Below are 18,454 nucleotides of genomic sequence, written 5' to 3' on the forward strand. Positions count from 1 at the left end.
CCTTTCTCATCTGAATGCCTGGCTTAAATCAAATGAAACCTTTTACCAATCAACACACCTTAAATAAAAATTAGAAGGAAGGAAAAGGTACTTACAGTCTGTTGCCATGCCAACATAGATACATTTTTTGAAGCGACATTCCTGGCACTGGTTTCTTGTTACTTTGTCTATTACACATTTTCCTTCATATTTACAGGAATAGGATGGATGGAGATTTTTCTGAATGGTTCTCCTAAAAAAACCCTACATGGAACAGAGAATCCCCAAATATTAGAAACAAATGGCCCCCAAACATTTGATACATTTATGCCTTTGTATAAAATAGACTGATTTGTGCCCTCATATCCCTGGTGCCTACTTCTTCAACTGTGTGTGGAACAAGAACTTTAGCTTGTGAGATTATGAGCAGATCGGAAATGGCTGGCGGGGAGGAATTGGGGGATGGAGTCTTTTCCGAATTTCGGATTTAATATTTTTTTGGTTTCTTTAAATCATTAAAGTCCTGATTCTGTATAATTAGATTTTCCCAGGATATTGTATTTCTATAGCTAGATTTCTACCAATAGGAGTATAGAAGTCCTAGTTTGGTAGTCGGGGTTGGAGAAACCTAGACAGAAAGAGCAGAAAGCTAATTTTGCTGCAATCAAATGCATTAATGTTCAGATGTACTTGCATTATTGAACTGATTTTAGATAGTCCACTCAGGTATCTGCTTCTAGATAGAGAGTGACAAGGTAAACTGACCCAATGAATTAGCAATATCAGGATTTAAACCTAGAAAATGGCATGTCACCAGATTTTTTGAGCTGGATAGTATTTTTACTCCAATTTTTTTCTGCTACCCAATAGGATTTTGTTTTTTCCCTTCTTACTGCTTTCCTCCTGCATGCACAAACCCTCGCCATCTGCAGGTACAATGAGGCAAGCTAAACATCAAATTCGCGGAATGGTCTGATCGTTCAGGTTTGAGACCAGGGGATTACCTTTGGCTTGATGGTCCTAGGTGCTGATTGTACCATCAACCTACTGGAACTGGATATTTTTTAGTGCCTCTGACAGATGGCTATAGAGTAAAAACCTTCTGGACTTCCTCCCTCAGTACTCTTCCTTCATGAGGCTATGCTGTGAGTACTCAGTGAACATAGATTCACGCTTCTGAAGAAACCAAGAGAACTGGTTTCACCTCCTGACCCCTCTTCAAATCATATCCCATATATGGACCTCCTGGACCAGGAGAGGTGAGGAAGTTGTACTGCCTCATAGCGGAGCTACATTCATTCAGGGATAAAAGTGGTATTCGTCCCAGTTAAAGAGGGCCAGGAAGGGGGCTGACATGGTTTTGTCAACGTTGGACCATCTGAACTAAATAAGGAACTCTAGAATTGTGGTAGAGGTGAACTTCTGATTCAAATTCTCGTTACAGCCAGGTATCAGGAAAACTTGTTCATTCCCCTCTCTATCTCCTCCCCTCTCTCCCTATCTGAACCTGACAGGGGCATCAGCCCCACAGGGGTCAGAAAGGCTACCACCCCGATGGGACTGGCTCTGTGGGAGGTGAAACCAATGGCTTGACACCACAGATTTTGGGGCCAGCCAGGCAACAGTAGCTAATTTATCCTGCCTCGCGAAGCTAAGTGGGAGCTAAGATGGCAGTTCCACTTTTGGTCCCCTGTTGGCAGCTTTGGATCGCTGAGCACTGCCCCGGAACCCGGTGGGGATTTCTGGAGGTGAGCCCAGAGCCAATCTCAGCCCTGGACTCAGGGGGCCTGATTGCTGTTCTAGGAGAAAGGTGGGTGGCAGATCTCGACAGTCAGTGTGGCATCTCTGCAAACCCCACGGGTCCCAGCTGCAGAGCCACTGGTTTGGGGCTAACATCCAGGGCCACTGCCATTTGGGGTCGGCTTGGGATGGTGGAATAACCACTACTGCTGTGTTAGTCACTGCAGAGGCAGAAGATAGAAGGAAAGGGAGGGAGGTGTGATTTGACAACAGAGGGTGAGGAGCTGCTCTTTTTCCGTTTTCCCTTCCCTACCTCCTTTCTACCTTCTTTCCCCTTTGCTTTTCTCCTTTTCCCATTCCCCACCCCCCTTTCTATGCTTTTTCCACTCTCTTCCCATTTTCTGTTTTCCCTTCTCTTCTGCCCACCCCTCCTGCTCCCTCCCCTCACTGTCCCACTTCTGGCCTCTCCCACCTGGAGTCCAGGTCCCATCTGGACTACTGCAGCCCCTGGCCAAGTTAAGTGACCTGGCAGAGGCTCTGGGGTGATTCATTGGCTCCACCCACCCATGCCCAATCCAAAATTAGTCAGGGGCCCCTCTCCCCAGGCCAGGCTATAGGTCCAGCTTACAGGCTTCTCTCCATTTGGCTGAGTCCCAGGCTTCATGGGGGCTCTGGGCACTCCTCTAAACCCTGGCCTTTTGCCCACATCCTGCCTCTGGCCTGGAATGCCCTTCCTCTTCGTATCTCACAGACAATTACTCTCCCCCACTTCAAAACCATATTGAAGGCACATCTCCTCCAAGAGGCCTTCCCTAACTGTCTCTTTTCCTTTTCTTCCACTCTCTTTTGTGTCCCCTTTATTAATCCCCCCTTCCAGCCCCACCGAACTTATGCACCATTCCATAATTTTTTTACATTAATGTCCATCTCCCACTCTAAGACTATAAGCTCTCTGTGGGGAAGGAATATGTCTGTTATACTGTACTCTCCCAAGTGTTTAGTAAGTGCTCAGTAAATATGATTGATGGGCTGTAGGGCCTAGATGGAGTCAGCTTCCTCCCCATAGGGCTCCAGTGCTGGCTGGGGCCTTTTACACACTTTCCTGCCTCTGGGAGGTGGTCTCCCAATCCAGATTGACCTACTTTGACTCCTGGACACAGGGTATCAGAGAGGCAGCCGGGCTAATTATATCCTGTCTGCAGCTAGTTCTGGGAATCACCTGGAACCTCCCTGAGGTTGGGATATGTGACCCTGATTGACCCAGAATTAGATGCAGCCTTGGTAGCCGATAAGCAGGCAAGGTCAATATTGGTGTTGATCTGCACCAGCAGTCTACATTCAAGTCCCCCCTTACCAGGCTTCTGCAGTGCAGACTTGAGACTGGTCAGTACTCTTCAGGGCAACTAGGGCATTTTACTCGCTTCGATTCTGGCTTCTGTCTTAATCTCCCACATACCCAGAAAATTGGCAACAGTGTTAAATGCTTTTACAACAACACTATACAGCTGTATTACTCTTTTAAAAAATGCTACTGAAACAAACAAAAAAGCAAATTTTGGGCGTAGACATGAACATTTAGCGTTCTCAATAGGGAACTTTAAAAATGCTCTTTTAAGTGCTCTAGTTGCTTACAATAGAGAATATCCAGGGATGAAGAAGAGAGCTGATTTCATTGAATGTGGATGAATAAAGACAATGTTTTAAGAAAAACTGATCTAATTCTGAGTCGTCAGAGAAAATAAAAAAAAAAAAAAAAAAAAAAAAAAAATATTTTATACATGAAATATAGATTTCAGTGTTTTCCTAATGAAGCACTACACAGGAGATTTTGGGTGCTGGAAAACTATCAAAAATTCTTTTTAAGATAATGCAAAACTTATGCATTATAGAAGTGTGGAAAGGTGAATTTAAAAATTAAAACATTTTAACAGAAAACCTTTTCAAAAACCCTTTTTGTGTATGTTTCCCAAAAGACACAACTTCTATTGTAAGGGATAGAAATGTTTTGAAAAGAGTATGAAAACTTTTGGCTACTCTAAGAGCCCAAAGAAAACTTTCATCTATTACTACACCCTTTAGGACTCTGCTACATTTTAAAACATAATTTGGCACTTTCATTTGCTATTACCTTACTGATTGTTCATCACAAAGACCCACTGAAGTTGCATTTACTTTACAGAGCAGGCAACTGAAGCATATGGAGGAGAATTTTCTGGGACCCAGGTCAAGAATCTTTTTGAATCCTAATACTTTGCATTAGTTCATTAGGCTATGCTGCTTCTCTCATGTGGAGGAGTGAGAAGCGTCTAATTTTGTAGTTTTCCATTATTCACCATCAACAATGGAAAATACAACAGATGCACAAACTAGAGTTATTTGAACAAATAAAGTAAGTTTACTGGAGACAGTTCACTAGAAAATATGATTTCATGCTGTAAATTGGCATGGGACATGTCTAATGTGAAGCATGTTACAATCATTTGTGATCCATGTAGGTAGGTACTGATAGCTACAAGGTACTGATCCATGTAGGTAGACTCTGAATTAGGGAGTCATAATCCCTGATTCCTGCCACTAAGCACAACTTCTAGCTTCTCTCTTTTCCTGACTCCCCTGACTGATAGTATCTATGGCTTTTTGACCTTCCTTGCTTCCCTTCTCACCATTCTAGCTTAGACAACCCCAGAATCCTGACAGGATGGTGGAGAGACAAGGGGATGATTGACCTATCAATCGGGCAGACTCTTGGACCAATCAGAAGGAATAATAAGGAAGAAACCCAACAGAGCTGATTTGTCATTTAGGGTTTTTCAGTTCTAAGGTACTGAATTGTAATAGAGAAGCAGTGTGGCCTAATGGAAAGAGAATAGGCCTGGGAGTCAGAGGACCTGGGTTCTGACCTTGGGCAAGTCATTTAACTTCTCTGAGCCTCAGTTACCTCATCTGTAAAATGGGGACTAAGATTGTGAGCCCCACGTGGGAAAGGGACTGTATTAAAAAAAAAAACCCACCAAAAAACAGTAGACTAATTGCCACTGTTTCTTGAAAAAAATGGTGGCTATACTAGCACCATTAAGAAAGTATTCCAATCAAGGAATCTTTCAAACTACATGGAAAGAGGTGAGGCTTGACTTTCCCAGTCTAAATGAGATAGGAATTTGGAAAGAATTTTCCCTTCAAGGCCACTAGGAATTATGCCTCTAAGTTTATTGAGGGAAGTGATTTGAGAGCTAGGAAGACTCTGTATGTGATTGTGTATGACGGTGTGTGCATGCAGCCCGGAAAGTTCTATCCTAGGTGCAAACAATACAGCAGAGTATACTGGTCACGTATTGTTTCACTCACACACATGAATAAGATCTTACTGTGGTAACATCATCTTCAAAAACAAAGGACAGCTCTATATATTTATCATATTTTACTCACATAATTGCCTCCTCCACATAATTCCCCCATCCTGAGCTTTGTACCACTCAAATATAAGCAGTGATAGTGGCACACAGGGGGAAGAGGAGGAGAAGAAAGGTAAGAACATAACAATGCAGCAAAGACAGGCTCAAACCAAGGGAAGGGAGTCTCTTCTTTGAAACAGGTGTGCTCCAAGATAGGAGGAGGAGAAGGGTCAAGATGTGACCCTACAGCAGACATAGATTTCTACAGGGAAGGTGTGGGCGAGGGGGATTTCTCCTTTGAAATGGGCATGCTCAAGGGGAAGAAGAAGGGAAGGGAAAGGGGGTTAATTTTTGAATATCTATTGCATGGAGGCCTTGAGAGAATACAATAGAAGAGATAGTTTCTAGTGTTCCTCTTCTCTCCTCCTCTTTTCATTCTTTTTTTCCTCCTGCTCCCCTTATTTCTTGACTTAGTTCTAATATGTCATAGAACAGCCCCTCCTGTTAATGTTATAAAAGTTATTACATAAGTGGGGCAATTACAGAAGTACATATAGACCATGTATATATACACCATGTATATGTGTATATATATTTAGTCATATATGTGTATATGTATAGTCAATTCATATTCTAGATATTATCCTTGTAGACTTTTCAGTGGTCTCTAAAAACCTACTTTATTTGGGCCTCATTTATCACAGGGATCATTTCTTTCTCTCCACAGGCAATATAATAGTAGTTCATTCTTACTGACAGCCCTCAAATTATATCTAAGGAAATTGGAAATTGCAGGACATTTTCCCCTATGGGATTGCTCCCTCCAATCTAGGACAACCCTTGTTTGCTAGCCTTCGGAACCCAAGACCTTCTCGTACCATTTTAGTAGAATGTTTTGAGTTCTGTATTCCATTATTAGGCAATCTCTAAGTTAATATCATTGAGTGGTTTGTATATAGTATTGAGGCAGTAAGCTAGATATTGATTTTAAAGATTTTTCTATTAAAAATATTTTAATTCCTCTTCCCCAAATAATTTTAAATTAGCAATAACATACCAAGATAGATGAGGACTTGGCTTCTTTTAGAGAAGTGTGAATTTTAGGGTTTTTAGTGGGTTTTATCCCAATTTCTATCTCCCTTGATTAGCATTTTTTACAAATTGGGCTAACCTGAAAAAACCTGGATGGTTTCTCATCTGGCCCTGTAGCTCTGGCTTCTGGTGACTGCTCCTGCAAAGAGACCAGCCTCCCACTGTTCAACTTTAGGCCCCATCTGTGGTGATTCCCAGCTACGGCAGCTCCTGTCACTACCGTTCCCACCCTCCTCACCTGCCACTACCATAGGAATGAGACACTGGCACTACCTCCTGCCCTGGTTTCCTTTAGAGGGCTATCCTAGACCATGGAGTCGTTAAAAAAATGGTTCAAATGGAACCCCCAAATTCAAAACAAATTAGAACTCGCTTTAGAAATGCAAATAAAACCAGATCATTATCCCCTGGAACGATTCTTTTTGAAACCTGAAGAATTCTTATTTACTTTGAAGTGCATTGGCTATTCCAGCTTCTAGGGCCCCTGTCAATAAATTACTTTAGTAAATTGCACAGACTATATTTACATAGCACAAAGTGGTGAGGAGACAAGGAATTGGCCAGTCAGCCACAGTAGTGTATAGTAGCCGGCCGTCCATTCCAAGTGACCTGTAACAATAGGCCTTTAACGACTTCTCCAAAGTGAGCAATCTCTCCTGTCTCCATGCAGAATCAGGCCTAGAATTGACTAACCTGAATTTTCTCAAGTCAGTGAATGCAAAACCTTAAATGTCGAAATGACTGGCTTATGTGATGAGGGATACAGATTCTACGTTCTCACAAAAATAGACAATTAAGGACGCAAGAAAATTCAGACCAATATCTTTTCCTACCAAAAGCAAATCCCTAAATATTGAAGAGCTGAATATGTCAGACTGATCGGCTGATTTAATTTTTAGTTGCCATTGGTCTGAAAAAAGAAATCCAATACCTGATGCTGATAAACATCAGCAGTAGGGCCAGGCACCTGAATTATTATGGGCAGCAGATGTTGTAGTTTGGATCTAATCTGCACTTATCCTTAATGTGACATTCAAGCACAGTAGCTTTTACGAGATTAGAGACTGAGCCAGACTGCCAGATTCAGTGTCCGTCATCCCATCCAGGTTATTTACCTTGCAGCCTTCACAAGTGATGCAGCGGTAGTGATACCCAGTGGCTTTGTCACCACATACTACACATAGTTCGTCCTTGTCTAAGTAACTGGGTATGTACCCTGTGAAGGAGGAAAAAAAGGAGCATGAAATCACCAAATGGCATGTTATAGTCAAAGATAAATCACTCCCTACTCAGGACCAAATGACTGGCTAACAGGACAGGGATAACCACAGATTATCTCTTTAACAATACTCTATTTCTTGCAGATAGTTACACCTCCCATCCCAGAAGATGGAATATTTCCAAAAAAAGGGTGTGTTTTTTTGACATGCCTTCTTGCACAGACGGGGAAAGGATGAGAAACAAGGAGGTTAAGCAAGGTGTCTTGTTGAAAAACAGATAACCTGCAGAATCAGATATAGTAATCAGGACTCTGGGCTCTCCTAGGTTATGCTGCTTTCTATTCATAGTTTTTCATTTGGGGACTACTATGGGTACACTGTGCATTAAAAAAGACTTCAATTACTTTTGATCCAAAATAATGTTCAATCAAGAAACCAGTTTAAGTTTTGATATTTATGCTCTGAGAAATCTATACAAATGAACAAATCACCCTTAAAAAATGAATGGTTGGCATGATCTTGCTAAAGTAAAACAACAGCAGGTTCTGCAGAATCGAAGGTTTTGTTCCTAATGAGCAGATCTTTTTGGATTGTATTCATTCTGTTACTTCTGAAATGAATAACCCAGGGAGCTGAAGGAAAAAAGTCCCCTAGAAAATGTCTTCATAAGTCCTCAATGCCCCACACCAAACCCTGACTTCCTGTATCTTTCTCAAGACCGTAGACAGCACCACCCTCCTCCCTGTCTTAAAAGCCTATAATGTTGACAATATCCTCGACTCATCTCTCTCATTCACCCAACATATTCAGTTCTGTCTTCAAATCCTTTTGGTTCTACCTTCATATCTTTGTTTAAAAACCCACTCTTCCCTCTCCATCCAAACTGCTCCTACACTGTTCCAAGCATTTATCATATCCATCTTTGAATAATGCATCTGCCGCCTCGCTGCCCTTCCTACCTCCTGCCTCTCCCCATCCCAATCCATACTTCACTCTTCCAATCCATGTCTTCCCATGCCTCAGAGACCTTCAACAGTTGCCCATGCACCTCTGAATCAAACAGAAATTCCTTACCACCGGCTTTAAGCAGTCAATCAGCTCATTCTCTCTTACCTTACCTCACTGATTTCCTAATACAACTCCTTCCGCACACTGTGCTCCTTTAACACCAGTTTACCGTACCTTGATGCCATCTATCTCATGCCAAACCCTTGCCCAAACTTCCTCCTGCTTCAGATCTGATAGACCTCCTCTCTCCCCATCTTCAAAGCCCAAATCATATCTCCTTCAAGAGGCCTTCCTCGATGGATTCCTCATTTTCCCTACTTGCTCTCCCTTCTGTGTCACCTATGCACTTGAACTGTACCCCTTAAAGCACTTGATAGCCACCCCGATATCATTCCTATAGCCCTTATGTGCATATCCGTAATTTATTTTAAAGTCTGTCTCCCCCTTTAGACTGTAAGCTCCTTATGGGCAAGGAATGTGTCTGCCAACTCTACTGCACTGTACTCTCTCAAGTGCTTATTATAATGCTCTGTTCACAGTAAGTGCTCCATACATATCAGTGATTGATTCTAAACTTTCCCAAAATGTCTCACTCCAGTTTACAGTAATTAACAAACTACACAAGGATAGGGTATCCTATTTTACGTGCACTTAGACCTGTATATATTCTGAAATAGAAAGCAAGCATAATTGGTAGGAATGGAGTTGAGAAAAAGACAGATAGAACTCAATATTTTTCTTATGCATCTGATTCTTCAGTGACCTGATAATAATCAATCACATTTATTGAGTGCTTACTAAGCGCTTGGGAGACTACAATAAAAAAAGAATTAGCTGACACGTTCCCTGTCCAAAATGATCTTAAGCGTGAAAGGATTGCCAAATTCATCACATGCTCCACCCTGACATTTATACAGATTTCTTGGGCAAATCAGGTGAGAACTCAGAAAAATAGTAATGAAGAAAACTGGAAAAAGAAGGAACCTCTACTTATACTAGATTATTTCAACATTATAAGTATCCCAGATGAAAGAATCCAAATTGAGGTTAATAAATGTGCTTCCTTTGGAAGTTGAGTAATTTTTCTGACATTGTTTCTGAATCATAAATTTGAAGTCACCAGAAAAATTTATTTTATTTTTTTTTTAAATGCATTCTGACATTCTAACATGCTATATTAGGACAGTGAGTCCTCAACTAAGGGCCAGGTTGATTTGTCAGATCCTAAAAAGTACTATCTCATCCTGTCTACTTTAAAACATGAAACGTTTCCCTATTAAATATTGTCTCTTCTTTTTATATTAGAGAACAGGATTAAAACATTAGACTCTACGAAAGCTGGTGACAACTGGCAAGACCATCAAAATCCATGCAGGGAGGTAGTTTTCCTGGAAAGTAAATGATCCTCTTCACTACCTGCAGTGTGGTTTTTGTCCTTCAATCCAAATTTACTGGAGGATCCAAGCTCTCAGCTCATGAAAATATCCCTTCCCAAATGGGTTTGGAGCCCACTTTCTTTGTCCTGCTTTGCTTGGATTATTTGCATAAAAACAGCAGAAGGTTCAGGATGAGACACTTAGCTGTAGTCATTTTTCTAATTGTACATTACAGACTATTGAAAGCAAAACTGGTGAGGTTTATAGAGAGGGCTGAATTATCCAGTTAGAATTGATCAACCCTCCACTTTAAGTTGGGTAAACCTGGTGATAAAATACCCAAATTAGCCTGCTGTTGCTTGTCCCCAACATACAAATACTTAGTAGAGAACTATACATCCAAGGACCATTCAAGTACTGTGTGACTGACTGACAACTTTATTATGTCTCCATGTCATCCCAGCACTGACCAAAACCACCTTACACACAACAGCCTCTATGGTGAGTAACGGTGTTTCACTTTTATTTTAATAAGAAATACAAACAATAACTACCCAATAGCTCATAAAATACTCATCTCACAAGCAGAATCTGGGAGTCAGTTCTTTAAAAAAACACGAATGAAACTCAACTGGGCTTCATGCCCAGAAAACAAATAAGCATCTACCAGTATATGCAGCTGAGAAAAAAAAAATATAGTAACGACAAGTGAAAAAGGGAGGTTAATACAATCATTAACAATCATATTTATTGGGTACTTACTGTTTGCAAGGCACTATTCTATGCACTTGTTAGAGTACAGTATAACAGAGTTGGTAGACGGGCTCCCTGTCCACAAGAAACCCAAAGTCTAGCGCAATAGATGTCATGGACTTTGCAGACACTTATAGAAGTTTTCTGTGGTATTCCATTTGGAGCCAAAAAAGGGACCTATGAAAGTGACTCAATGTGCTAGCCTGCTAAGGAAACCAATCACTAGAAATGGACAGGCCTCAGGAATGAAGTCCTTATCAAATATTGTAGGTGTCATGAAGAAATGTGTTCAGAAACATACCCCTGACCTTGAACTTTATCCAAAAAGAGAGAAGTAATTTGGCTTCCTCCCGGATGTAGCTGTTAGGAGTGAGAACCATTTTTTCCCTTAGTCCAACTATCAACTGCTGGTTAAGGTCTGGTAGACATTAGGAGAAATTTATGTTAGGGTCCAGTTAGCTGGGGTTATAATACTAAACCTGCTTGGAAGTGGCCTAGAGGATAGAGTGCGTCCCTAGGAGTCAGAAGGACCTGGATTTTAATTCCAGCTCCACCACTTATCTGCTTTGTGAGTTTGGGAAGGGCACTTAACATCTCCGTGACTCAGTTACCTCATCTGTAAAATGGGGATTAGGACTGTGAGGCCCATGTGGCACAGGACTATATACAACCTGATTAGCTGGTATTCATTCAATAGTATTTATTGAGCGCTTACTATGTGCAGAGCACTGATCTACCCCAGTGCTTAGTAGTACCTGGCAAATAGTAAGTGCTCAACTGGGAGCTCATTGTATGCAGGGATCAACTCTCTTTATTGTTGTTTTGTACTTTCCCAAGTGCTTAGTGCAGTGCTCTGCATACAGTAAGCCCTCAATGAATACAATTACATGAATGAATGAATGCCATAAAAAAACAATTTTGGGAGGTGAAACTGTTCTATTTGAAAAACGTGGGTGAAAAGTAGAAAAGAGAATTTATCCAAATTTCTGTCATCATTATCATCAAAAATATCAATGAAACATCGAGTACAAACAGCTGTGTTCAGCATAACACTTTGTGCACTTCAAGCAAGTTAATAGTTAAGACCTGTTTTCTCAGTGCTTAAATGCTTGACTTCACGTCATAAGTAAATGACCATTGGAGAACTTTGCCAGAACCACAAGGCTGTTCTGAATCTATCTCTTTCCTCCTAATGCCCTTTGAGTTTATTTATCTTTGTGGAAAGGTTACAGGGGCTGCTTCCAAATTTCCAATTTTGTATGATTTGTAAGTTGTGTTTGTTGTTGCATCCAGATGATCTTGAAGTGGGTGGTTGAGAAATCATCCAATAAATCTTTACTCAAATCTTTCAAAGAAACATATACTTAAATTGGTGATAGTTACTCACTCCCACCCACCTCTTTTCATTTCCTTAAAATAGTAACTCTGAAATAGGTTATTTATGTAAAACAGTCACTTCAGACAGTGATGTGCCAATCAAAATGTCCAGTTCCTTACTTCATTGTTAAAGGGAGATCTGCTGGGGAATACAATACCACACAAAACGATTGCGTGGAAATTCTCTAGAGATCCCTAAACCTAGATATGAGTAATACTCGGGACTTCATTCCCACTGTAAGCTTAACTCTTATCTTTTGTCTTTTCCTTTCTTTCCTGGATGAGATTATAGAACCAGTCTCTCACATATTAAGGGAAAGGTTTCAGTCAGATCCAAACACTGGCCCTGAGGCCACAGGTGGGCAGAGGATGGAATAATCTCAGGCAGTGTGTTTTTGTAGATCTGGACCACCATAGACCTCAAAGTTGTCACTCCCAGTGTATTGTTTATTTTCCCTTTAGATTCCTGAATCAAGCTTCAAACTAGGAGGGTGTAGGCTCATGGCTACTTTAGCCCAACTTAGTAAACTTGTACTCACTTTAGATCTCACATACAACACCAAAGCACTTCCAGATTTTTTCCAGCCCACAGATACAGTCTGACACTGATATTCTGCACATGGCTATAGGTGGAGTGGAATATGAATTTATTCATCTCATATACATCTTGTAACCGTTCATGTGGATTTTGGATTAAGATGGACGAGGGAAGAAATATCACAAATTTTGACCACATATCCGACAACTAACATCAGGCCCAAAGAGCATCTCCTGCACAGGTGACTCTTTTCTGCAGTTGGCTACCAAAGGAGGAAAGTGACATTTCTGTAAGGTTCATGCTATAGGATTAATCCATATCTGATGCTGTTCTTGCAAACTAAAATGAATTCTGACCTTCCTACCTACCAGTCTGGCTAATGCTTCTCCTGTCAAAACAAAGTAATCTATTAATTCAGTTGATCAATAGTACTTATTGAGCAATAACTACATGCAGAGCACTGCATTAAGAGTTTGGGAGAGTACAACAGAAGTAAAAGGCACAGTCCTTGGTCCCAAGGAATTTCAATCTCATAAAATGGGGGAGAATGGCAGTTGTGAGTTGTACATATACGGTACAAGTACAAGGAAAAACACAGGCACAACTGCAATATCTTACTTTTCAGATGACACTAAGCTCAGCCAGATAAATACAAAATTCAGGAAGATCTCAAAGCTGACTGACGGGGGCAAAGAAAAAAAGGGAAGATGTGCTTTAGTGTTAGTTTTAAGGAGATGCACCTAAGGAAAAAAATCAAAATTAAATGTACAGGATGATGGTTTTTGAGTGATCAGTTACAGCTCAGGAAACAAACCTTGTAATCATTAACTCTTCTTTTAAACATTGGTCTAATGAGTGTGGATCAAAAAGGACTACCAAATCCTGGGCAACATCAAGAAGGGAATAGGAAACAGATCACAAGGCAGAGTTTTGCCGGAGTATCAAACCCTGATGTGCTCTTTCCTGAAGCTCTGGGAGTGAGTCTGGTGACTACACTGTAGAAAGGGCAAACAAAGAGCTATTTCCCAGTTTGAAAGCACTACCACCGATGCTGAGATTTCCAGAGAAGAGCTTCCAAGATGATGCAGCACGGTGATGGAGAAACCTCCATATGACTTACATGGAAAGACTGGGATTCTGCAGTCTTGAAAGGCCAAGATGGGGCACAATCAAAGTTTAGAGAATCATGAAGCATGTGGAGAGGACCTACACAGAATTACCACTCACTAAATTCCAAAATACTTGAATGAAGGGGTACCCAGTGATGCTTTAGGGTGGTAGATTAAAAAGAAACAAAAGGGATAACTTCACACCATGGGGTGGTATGTAGAACTCATTTCCAAGGACATGTTCCTTCATCACTGTAAGAAATTATGCAATGCAGAATATGATCAGGTTCAAGGGTGGCTCAAGAGAGGTGTGAATAAGAGTATAGGAAGCAGTCCACTATGGGCTACTAAAAGAAAGAGTTAGGAATGGAGAAGGAAAGATTGAGGGATGTAGCACGTAAAACACTCTAACCATTTAAGAGAAATGCCAAGAAGAGAAACGATCATGTGGTGCTTCTAAGCCTCCTATTGTCATGGTTGGAGAGTGAACATTGAACTTAATGGGACCTCTGATCTCACCCATTTGTTAGGTTGGAAAAAAGTCACCAGAATGGGAGATCTTCCAACCTTGCTAGGTAATCTATTCCAATTTTTATAACTATATGAAGCAGTTCAAGCCTGGACCTTCTTGTGATGGCCTCAGTGAAGATGGAGAAAGGCTTGTCTCCACCCTCTATATCACAACTCTAATGAAAGCCATTATTGAGCCTTTCCTCAACTTTCTCCTCTTCAGGCTAAACATTTCTATGTTAAACCTTAGCCATTAAATATGCTCTCCTAGGCTTTGTCATATTTCTTTCTCGCCTCTGAACTGTCAAATATGTGGCACACACTTAAAAATGTTTTTGAAAATAAATACTTTTAAAATTGCCTTCCAAACCCAAGAGAATGGAAAATGTCTCTGGTTAAAAACCCCCACAATTTTTAAACACACACAAACACACACACACACACACACAATCTATGAGTCAAATCTGGCTTCTCTGTCCTCGAAGAGATTAGTCATTATATGTATTATACATTATAGTATAGTAATATTACATATCATTTATTGACATTTTAGTCTGTCTCCATCTCTCATTGTGGGCAGGGAATGTTTCTACCAACTCTTAATAATAATAATGTTAGTATTTGTTAAGTGCTTACTATGCAGCAAACACTGGGGTAGATACAAGCGATCAGGTTGGACACAGTCCCTGTCCCACATGGGGGCTCACAGTCTTAATCCCCATTTTACAGATGAGGTACCTGAGGCCCAAAGAAGTTAAGTGATTTGCACAAGGTCACACACAAGACAAGTAGCAGAGCAAGGATTAGAACCCAGGTCCTTCTGACTCCCAGGCCTGTGCTCTATCCACCAGGCTATGCTGCTTCTTGCATATTGTACTCTCCCAAGTGCTTAGTTCAGTGCTCTGCACACAGTAAATACTCCTGATGATGATATTGACAGTCAGGATAATCAAACACATATATGATAAAAACAATTAGATTAAAGAGATAATATTCATGGCTTATACATTACGTTGTATTGGTACCTTTTGTATCTGTCAGTTTAAATAATAATGTTGGTATTTGTTAAGCGCTTACTACATGCAGAGCACTGTTCTAAGCGCTGGGGTAGATACAGGATAATCAACTTCTCCCATGTGAGGCTCACAGTAAATCTCCATTTTACAGATGAGGTAACTGAGGCACAGAGAAGTTGTGACCTGCCCACAGTCACACAGCTGACAAGTGGCAGAGCTGGGAGTCGAACCCATGGCCTCTGACCCTGAAACCCAGGCTCTTTCCACTGAGCCACACTGCTTCCCTGTTTTAAGGGCTAGCAATGACTGCTTGTCCTTCCCCTAGAGCTCAAAGGTTGTGAAGGATAAAGCTATTTGTTGCCACAGTCCCAATTCAGGGGGCAGGGGTCGGGGTAAGCCTCCATTGTCACATACCCTTCCCCTCCCCTTTGGGCAGGGATATGTTTCACACTTTGAAAAATGTTTTATAGGAAAGAGAGGCAGGACCCTATACAGAAGGTGGTATGGTATGTCTGCCCACCTGACTGGCATGAGGATTATAGGTCAGGTGTGTTTAGGAGATTAATACAGTTGAGTAGAGTGCCTTGAAGCTCAAAGACAAGAATTTCTACTCGATTAAAGTGGTGACAGGGAATACCTGGGTATTTGAGGAAGTGGTGTGACATAGTTGAATTGATTTCACTGTTAATACCTTGGTTGTAGCGTACTCCAGACCAAAGAGGGGATAGGGAAAAACTGGAGAGATACAAGTTGAGGAGGTCACAGTTATTTAGACCAGTGCCCAAAAAACATTTTCCTGTGGATACTGAGGCTTCCACAACATTTTTGGGGCCCCATAGTTGGAAAATGGGTTAATAGTGCTTGTTTTTAACAAATCAGAACTGAATAGATTACTTAAAAATGAGGTTTTCATTGAGAATCTATTATTTAAATTGATTTCTTTGTTGGAGGCAAAACTAAAAAATCACTGACTGGGTATAGGTGGTGCCCATCACAACTTCACCTGAGTTGACAGAGTTAGCAGATACCATCCTTGCCCATAATGAGCTTACACAGTCTAGAGGGGGAGTGAGATATTAATATAAAGTGCTTAGTACAGTATTCTGCCTGTAGAAAGCACTCAGTAAAAACCATTGATGATGGTGATGATGATACTGATCCAGCTGAGATGGAGAGGAAGAGAGAAATCTTGAAATACAGTGTGTAGGAAAAATGGCAGGATTTGGCAAGAGACTTCAGGTGAAAAATAAAGGCTAAAGAGACATAGTACAGACGCTTAAAAATAATTTCTCTAGAAAACAGGCATGGATGACAGTACCAGGGGTGAAGGATAAGGATGGGGATCTAAGAAGGAGAAAGATATAAGTATGAAAACTAGTTTTAACTTTGCCATTTTGTGTTTCCTTTGTCAGCAAGGTCTCAGTTGGAGATATCCTGAAGGCAAAAAGAGTTATATGCCTGGTCTGAGGAGGTCAAATTGTGGGTCAAAAGAGAGGTAGCCCATGCACGTAAATGAACGTAACTGAACTGAAACTAAGGAAGATGCTCTCTCCAAGAAAGTGAGGAGGAAGAAGAGTAGGGACCCCAAAACAGCACCCTGGGGAAGAGGTGAATAGTTGGAGGAAGGAGCCAGAGAAAGAGCAGCTGGCGAGGTGACAGGACAACAGGCAGGAGGCAGTACCAAATGTAAAAACTACGGTCAGAGAGGATGCTTTGTAAAAGACAGCGGCAAGTACTGCTAAATGAAACACGAAGCTCCAGAAAAAAAGAGTAAAGAAACCTTTGGTGCAAGGCATGCCAATCAAGTGGAGAGTCAGCTTGGTGGGAACCAGACCAAGCCCAAGTTAAAGGACAGTAATGGAGAAGAAATAGTGAATCAGAGCACCAACAGTGCATTACAGCCTTTTCTGGGAGATACGCTAGCCTAGTTATTATTTTATCCTAATACCTTGGAATCTTATTGTTAGCATTCGGTTCTGATGGACATAGAAGCTTTGGGATGAGGTTAGAGTGGAAACTGCATTTTCAGAAAGGTATCTCTTTGGACAATAACCACTTCTAGTTCCTGGTAATCAGAGAGAAGGAATGGTCTGAAAAGAGAGCTCCCACATTGTTTGCTGTTAGGTTTACTTTGGGTGCTATTACTGTTCCTCGCTTTGCTTCCATTTCTTGGCACTAAGAGGCACTCTCATTTAACCTTTTGAGCAGAAAATGTGTTCTGTATTTAAAGAAACTATTTTATAGTTGCCTGTAGTGTTGTTCTCTCCTAATGGAATACAGCATGTTGTGGTGCCCAAGTTGAAATATAAGCAACCGCAACGCAACACTGGAAAAAAGTTTGCTACTGCATTAACTACTTAGTATCACATTTCAAAGGCAATGCTTTACATTTCAATATCCTGAAACTCATTAGAATATTCATTTTCAATAGCAGTATTATGCACGTGTTTAAAAAAGCAAAGATTGTTCCATCCATCTGACTTGCTTTAATGGCAACTTTTTTTTTTTAATCAGAACTTCTTCACCCAGGTCATTCCAAAAACAGCACTGCCCAATTTAAGATCTCATTATTTCCATTTCCACATAATTTTCAGTAAGCCAAGAAGGTTGCAGAATGCTAAGAACCTTATATTCCTTTAGCAAAAAGAGACAAATTGTTATAGAGCTGCATTTGGTAGTTTGGGTCTATAAGAGTAGCTGGCAAATATAGGACATTTTAAGTTTTTTAAGGAAGAATTTTAAAGTAAAAGTATTAAAAATCCAGATATGGTGAGGAAATGTGTTTGAATTAAGTTAGAATTAAATGGACCAGCCACTCAAAATAACTGAATGCAAATTGATTTGAAAATCTCTCCATATAATGGGAGTTTTGACGAAAGAAACTTGTTAAATATGTTGTCTTTTTTATTCATAGTGCATTCACTATCACAATCACCCATTACCTATTAATTCCTCAGGATTACCAGGGGTGACTTTAATTTCAGCGTTATAATTCATCAAAAGCTAGAAATGATAGATTTTAATGTGTCTAAGAGCTACATTCTAAGAGACCACTTATTACTCATTATTTCCCATCAGTGACTGTGCCTTATATGTGTCTGTAGCAGCTGATTATTAAAAAAAATTGTACTCTGTGTCACAAATAATAGATAGAATAGGCATGCCTGTTCTAAATTTCAACCTTCTTTAATCCCACAAGCGAGAGAGAAAACTAACCACCCAGGATAGGGGAATGAAGTACATTCAAAAGAAAGAAAAGAAATGCCTAAAAGCTGAATTAGCAAAGCACCAGCATGGTGATGAACAGCATGAACACAAATGAGGCAATTATGAATTTCAGGGAA

General features: G+C 40.6%; 1 protein-coding gene across 16 annotated transcripts in view; it reads right to left on the reverse strand.

Annotated features, from left to right (window-relative positions):
• The window catches only part of THRB (thyroid hormone receptor beta), a 303,177-nt gene that overhangs the window by 27,817 nt on the left and 256,906 nt on the right, over positions 1-18,454 (reverse strand). For all 16 annotated transcript variants that reach the window (XR_003761496.2, XM_039912994.1, XM_039912991.1 and 13 more), the window contains 2 exons: positions 7,319-7,419; positions 96-243 (listed from right to left, as the gene is read on the reverse strand). Coding sequence is in view for 15 of the 16 variants with exons in the window: in XM_039912994.1 (XP_039768928.1) it covers positions 96-243; positions 7,319-7,419 (249 nt within the window). In the remaining variant the exon portion in view is untranslated. The remainder of the gene's footprint in view (positions 1-95; positions 244-7,318; positions 7,420-18,454) is intronic.

This window comes from Ornithorhynchus anatinus, chromosome 8, assembly GCF_004115215.2.
Source record: "Ornithorhynchus anatinus isolate Pmale09 chromosome 8, mOrnAna1.pri.v4, whole genome shotgun sequence".
In the NCBI taxonomy this organism is placed as follows: Eukaryota; Metazoa; Chordata; class Mammalia; order Monotremata; family Ornithorhynchidae; genus Ornithorhynchus; species Ornithorhynchus anatinus.